At 32.1% G+C, this 6,755-nt stretch overlaps 1 protein-coding gene across 1 annotated transcript; it reads left to right on the top strand.

The window, feature by feature from the left end:
* Window positions 1–3,826: 3,826 nt before the first annotated feature.
* Window positions 3,827–4,434, top strand: LOC135130792 (uncharacterized). The gene is made up of 2 exons (XM_064058214.1): window positions 3,827–3,921; window positions 3,980–4,434. The coding sequence occupies exons 1-2, from the start codon at window positions 3,840–3,842 to the stop codon at window positions 4,432–4,434; spliced, it is 537 nt and encodes a 178-aa protein (XP_063914284.1). The 5' UTR covers window positions 3,827–3,839.
* The last annotated feature ends 2,321 nt before the right edge of the window (window positions 4,435–6,755 follow it).

The raw sequence follows: 6,755 nt of genomic DNA, 5'->3' as shown, positions 1-6,755 counted from the left end.
CAAGAAATACTTCTTCAAATCTGAGATTTGTCTCTGACATAAGTTTTCTAGGTTCTGGAAACCCCTTCCTCCATTCTGTCTTGGTAATGAGAATCTTTCAATCGACGATTTTGGATGATGCCTTCTATACTGTGTGAAGATTTTCCTTGTTGCGATGTTTAAATTTTCAAGATCAGTTTTGGACCATTTAATGACTCCAAAAGAATATGTTAGTAGTGGAACGCAGAATGTATTTACTGCTTTCATTAAATTTTTTCCATTTAACTGTGTCTTCAATATTAATTTCAATCTCGCTAGGTATTGATCTTTCAACTGTGTTTTCGTTTTGGTATGATTGATGTGTGATGATTGACAGAAACCCAGATATTTGTATGTATCGTTTCGTTCTTGTGCTTCGATTATTTCGTTATTCTGGGTTATATGTGGTACTTGGTGTTGGACGCCTTTTCTGATTGCTTGGGTCTTACATTTCTCAATACCAAAAGACATACCAATATCACCGGAAAATTGTTCAGTCAGATTTAATAGGTTTGTTAACTGATTTTGTGTACTTGCATATATTTTTATGTCATCCATATACAGCAAGTGACTTATTCTGTTTTCTCTTTGTTTGTTAATTCTTATATTGAACCCATAATTGCAACTGTTCAGGATATCGGAGAGGGGATTTATTGCTAAGCAGAACCATAACGGACTAAGAGAATCGCCTTGAAAAATTCCTCTTCGGATCATTATTGGATCTGACTGAATTGTTTGTTCATTTAAGGTTATTTGAAGGGTGGTCTTCCAAAATTCCATGGAACATTTTAGAAAAGTGCAGATTTTAGTATCAATTTTGTATAATTCCAGAATTTTGCATAGCCAGGAATGAGGGACAGAATCGTAAGCTTTCTTATAATCAATAAAAGCAGTATATATGTTTCGGTTTTCTTTTCTAGCTTGTTCACAGATGATGGAATCTATGATTAATTGCTCTTTGCAACCAAAGGATCCTTTAATACATCCTTTCTGTTCTTCATTAATGATGTTAGAGTTAAAACAGTGTTGATAGATTTTTTGTGTAATGCATGAGGTTAATATTTTATAGATTGTTGGTAAACATGTGATAGGTCTGTATTTTGATGGATTTTTTGTGTCGTTATCTTTAGGTTTTAAGTATGTTACACCATGACATAAGAATGTTGGAAAGGAGGATGGGTCAAGAAGGAACTGATTTAAGTGATTTAGTAAATGAATATGTACACAATTAAATTTTTTTATCCAAAAATTATGGATTTTGTCTGGTCCTGGTGATTTCCAGTTGTGTGTCTTATTGATGGTATTTATTAATTCGGCAAGTGTTATCTGATGATCGTTCATTGGTGTAACTGTGGATAGTTTATGGGATATATGAGGAATCCATTTGGCAGATTGGTTAAATTCAAATTCTTCAGACCAAAGTTTTGACCAAAATGTTGTTACATCCTGTGAACTTGGAAGTTCACCGGATAATTGAGTTTTGTTTGAATTAGTTAAATGTTGATAGAATAGTTTTTCGTTGTTTAAAAATTTAGTGTTATGAATTTTTCTGAGATGTGATTGTTTGTATCTTTTAAGTCGTTTGCTATATAAGGAAAGTTTTTGTAATAGGGTATCTTTAATTTGGGATAATGTTGTGTTGTACTCATTGTAATCAGTTTGATGAAAATTATTGTTGGTCAGTATCGAATGCATACATGTCATGATATGTGGTGTTTTAACTCCTCTAAGGTACTGTGTTATTTGACCTAGTTGTTTTCTAATGTTATTAATTTTATAATTTAACCGTGTTTCCCAATGAGGGGTCGAAGGTATACGATTGGTGTTTGTATTTATTATGTTATCTTTACATGTGTTAATTTGAATACAAGTTAAAGCTGCACAGTAGATAATTGTATGAAGTTTTTCAAAAGAGATCGAGTTTGTGAGATATTTTGGTAAAATGAAGGAGTTCATTATTTCTACAATTGCTAGAAACTTTTTAGAATAATACTGGCGGGGAAGTGAATGTCTATCATTTGGTTTTAATTTGGAACATGTTTCGAAAGTTAATTTAAATTTGTCTTCAATTTCATTTTGGAAATTAATGTGAAATTTAAAATTGTTGTTTACAGTTTTGATTAATGTGTCTTCGTTGTTGTAGTATGTGTTTTGTAGATTATCTGTGATGTTAATTTCGTTTTGGATTGTTCTTGATAAATTGTTAAATGATTTGTCAGTTAATGTTTGGGATCTGTTTGATATTGTGTTTGTAATTTGTGTTATGGTTGTGATCTTATTTTGAGGTGTTTTGTTTAATAAATCTTTAGTAAATGCGTCAGTCGGTGTCTCTGGTGTATTTGATAGACTACTGTTACTATTTTGTGGTATAATTGGTATCTTATTTTGAGATGTTGTTTTTGACAAATTGGTGACAGATGTGTCAGTTAGTAATGTATTTGGTGGTGTCTTGTTGATATCTTCAGGAAGTGGATTAATGGTTTTGGAAACTTCATTTTTTAATTGTTCTAGAGTAAGTTGAGGTATGTAGTTATTTTTAACAATAGCTCTACGTTGATCTGCTAAATTTTGAATGGTAACTGGAAAATTTGGGTACTCACGGCTGAAGGCTTCGTGTAGAGCTGTACGATAATTACTTACATCAGTTTCATTGTTTGTAATTTTATAATATAAGCGCATAATATGTAAATTCATGTCTAGAGACCACTTTTTACGCTTTTTTATTTTATTGATTAAATTAAAGGCAACACTTATTATTAGTATTACACCCCAACCAACCCAATTTGGTAGACACAAAATTTGTTAAAGGAAAAACTCGGTTGAAACATAAGGGTAGCACGCTTATTTACATCGACTTTAACATTACAGACCTGCATTTGTTTTATGCGCTCACTTGATTCCGCGAATGTGAAATAGACATGTTTATAATCAACCAATTGTGAATTTCACCGTCAAGAATTAAAATAAAACCCAATGTTTTATATAATAAGCGGAAGTCGAAGCAATAAAACCGATGGTCGTTTTGTTTACAGTTTCTCTGTTTGACTCTCACGTATGCTGTTACGCCTGTCATCTTAAATTAAGAATGTTTATACATACACGATTTTCAGTTGCCTCTGATACGTATACGTGAGTAAATTGTTTCGTTATTTTATTTATTATTACAAATCAATATTCAAAACGACCCAATTCATTTTCCCGAAAATTTGAGAATATAATAATTTTATTCTTAGTATTACACTACATCTATCCCAACTGATATACGTGTCCTTGCAAAAATGTTGATGACGTCATCGCAATTTTTTTTAAATTCCCACTACAAAAATGTAATGAGAAAAAAAACACAATAGGCATGCAGTCGTCAAGTTTCCGACAGCGAGGGAAGTACTGTCTAAACTCTTTAGACCAATTTTTTTATTTACAATCAGTTTTCTTTCAACTAAGCCTTCCATTTCTATTGCCCCCTCTCCTATTTCTTTTATATCTTTCTTCACTCCTGTTATGATTCCACCTTTTGCTCTACCCTTGCGTTTTTCTTTTTTTGCCCCTTGCAATTTCCACTGAAATTCCTTTGGCAACACGTCTTTCAGTTTGTTCCACTCTCTCTCTAGTATCCATGTTTCTGTTAGTCCCACAAAATCAAAATTTTTCACGTATTAAATAAACATATTTCTGTACGAGTCAAGGATGTTTATGTAATTTGTGCATTTTTTTCCAAATTCCGTGGACGCTGCAGTTTGGCCGTGGATCAAATCGCTCATGTGACACTAACACAATTTCCACCAACTTATGACATATTTTGATAAACCATCTGTCACACTATGGCACTTAAACTTTACTTCGGACCATACGAAGCCCACGGGGTCATAAGACACAAAACCCAGAAACTAATCGGAGTTGTAGGTAACCACACCACCATCTTCCAATTAGACAAACCCAGTTGAAGTCTTTTTTTCTGTAGATGAATTGGTCACTCGCGGCTACAACGTCCAGCTCATCCCAACTAAGCGCCTCAACAGTCTCATCATCCACTACAAAGACAAAGAAATCTACCGTTGCGATATTCGCTACCTCATGTTCAACATTCAGTACGAGGAAGATCCGGTGGCCCAAAATGTGGTGACAGCCGTAGAGGAGGCAAAAGCTTTGTTCGATGCCGAGCACAATCCTGCTTTTGATATCGACAAAAATATCATAATTACATCATGCACCCAAGAGCATTTTTGTGAGAAATCAAGCGAGCCCCAAACGGGCTATGAACACTTGCTAAGACCTGATCCGAAGACGCGAAATGAGGAGCCTCAGCCGTCGGCTAAGCCGCCGCCGAAAAGACTCTCGTTCGGGACACTTGCAGAGGACGCAGAGTCGGCAAGTTTATATGAACAAACTACTAAACCAATAAACGATGAGGTATAACAAGGTTTTCTTTTTATTTCCGTCGGCCGACTCTCTACTTCGACATTTTCTCGAGTTTTCATGACCCCTAGAAGACGAAGAAATAGGTCTCCCGTTTCCGTCTGACTGTCCAACTGTCCGTCTGTCCGTCTGTCTGATGATTCTTGAAAATTTTGTATTTATATTAGGAATATCATGTAGATGGTAAAACGCTGACCAAAATTTGCCTAATCATTCCCTTCCAATAATGGGATGACATCACTTCAAAATTGCATATAGTAAATGGGTTTTAGATTGCATTAAATAACATAGTCCTATACATGTAGTTTACGACTCCGTATTGATTTTTTACCCGAAATGATCAATGATCAATTTTTAATCAAAATATATTTACTTCAACTTCAATCGTTTCGAAAATTTCCACAAAATTTAAACTTTGTCGAGTAAACGAATCACGGAACCTGATAAATTAAAACTTCGGTCGGAAAAATATCCACTTTCGTTCCTGTTCACAGTACCAACACAACACATTTTTACTAATATTTATTAATAATAAATTAGAAATTCGCGAAATTGCTCTACTTTTACGCCAAAAGGATGCGACGATCTTGTCGCCATCAAACAGAAATTAAAACTGAACACAAAGGGCCGAAAAACGCGACTTTTAGAAAGGTAGGTCACGTGACAGTGACGTCATCGCACGTCACGATGAGATTGCAAAAATTATTTTTCATATTTTGGGCCGGAAATTAAGACATTTTCAGGATTAACTTAACAATATTTAAACAAATTCCTTTGTTTTTAATACCATCGTGTTTTTAGCAAAACGGTTTTCGGTTTGATTATCATATATTAATAGTTACTTACCATATTGAGCATTATAAATAATATTAATTATGTCTAAATTTTATTTAATTATATCGTGAAAATGTATAGCTTTGAACGATCAACTTCAACCGGTTCGAAATTTTTTTCCAAAATTTAAACATTGTCGAGTAAACAAATCAAGCCAAACCGGAGCTCCAATGTTGCTGCCATCAGACCGAAATCTAAACTGAACACAAGGGGCCGAAAAATGCGACCTTTGAACAGGTAGCTCACGTGACAGTGACGTCATCGTACGTCACGATGAGATTGCAAAAATTATTTTTCCTATTTTGGCCAGAAAATTGCACATTTTCGGAGTTAAAAAAACTGAAAAATGAAACTTGAAATATCGAAACATTTAAAAATTGAAAAATCGAAAAAATTGTGAAAATTGAACAATGGGATAATTGGAAAATCGAAAAATTGTAATATTGAAACCTGAAAACCCTGATTAATTAAAAAACGAGAAAGTGAAATATTGAAAAAACGAAAAACAAAAACTTCTATAAATTAAACAATCAAAAATACAAAAAAAATTCAGTTCACAATACAAAAATTTTAAAATGATAACCGAAAAACTAAAAAATTAAGAAATTGTAAAAAAGAAACATGGAAAAATTGAAAAATTGTAACATGGAAAAGGTCGAAACACTGGAAAACCGAAAAATTTAAAAATCGGGAAATAGAAGATTTGAAAAAAATACAGAAACTGAAAAATCGCGTAATTGAAAAGCCAAGAATCGTTCACTTGAAAAAAAATCCTAATTATAATTATTTGAAAAGAGTGAAAAATTAAAAATCGAGAAATTTAAATATGAAACAATTACGAAATTGTAAATTTGAAAAAAAAATAAAAACCTAATATCGAAAATTTGTAACATTGGAACCTGAAAACGTGATAAATTAAGAATTGAAAAAATAAAGAAAAATTGAAAAACCGAAAAAATGAAACTTCAAATATCAAAAAATTTTAAAATTGAAAAATCTAAAAATGAAAAAATGAGAAATTAAACAAGTGGATAATTCAAAAATACAATTGAAAAATCGAGAAATTGAAAAATTAGAAAAAACGAAAAACAAAAATTTCATTAAATTAATTGATCAAAAATACAAAAATTTTTAATTTCAAAATCCAAAGATTTTAAAATGATACTCGAGATATCGAAAAATTGTAATATTGAACCCTCAAAACCTTGATTAACGAAAAATCGACAAAACGAAGCAATTCTGCAATTTTTCGGTATAAAATTTTTCAAATTCTCGATTTTTATTTTTTTTCAATTTTCTCGATTTGTCATTTTTTAATTGTTCAACGAAAGGACAAATTTTTTCGAACCGAAATTTTGAATTGACTTGAAAAATCAAAAAATTGAGAAATCGAAGAATTGAAAAAATATAGAAAACTTGAAAAAACGAAAAAATGAGACTTAAAAACTGAAAAATGAAACTTGAAATATCGAAAAATTTAAAAATTG

This window comes from Zophobas morio, unplaced genomic scaffold (genome assembly GCF_036711695.1).
Source record: "Zophobas morio isolate AGI-343-1 ecotype UQ-CSIRO unplaced genomic scaffold, CSIRO_AGI_Zmor_V1 ptg000018l, whole genome shotgun sequence".
Lineage (NCBI taxonomy): Eukaryota > Metazoa > Arthropoda > Insecta > Coleoptera > Tenebrionidae > Zophobas > Zophobas morio.
Note: the sequence above shows the minus strand (reverse complement) of the source record. Positions and strands in the feature narration are given on the sequence as shown.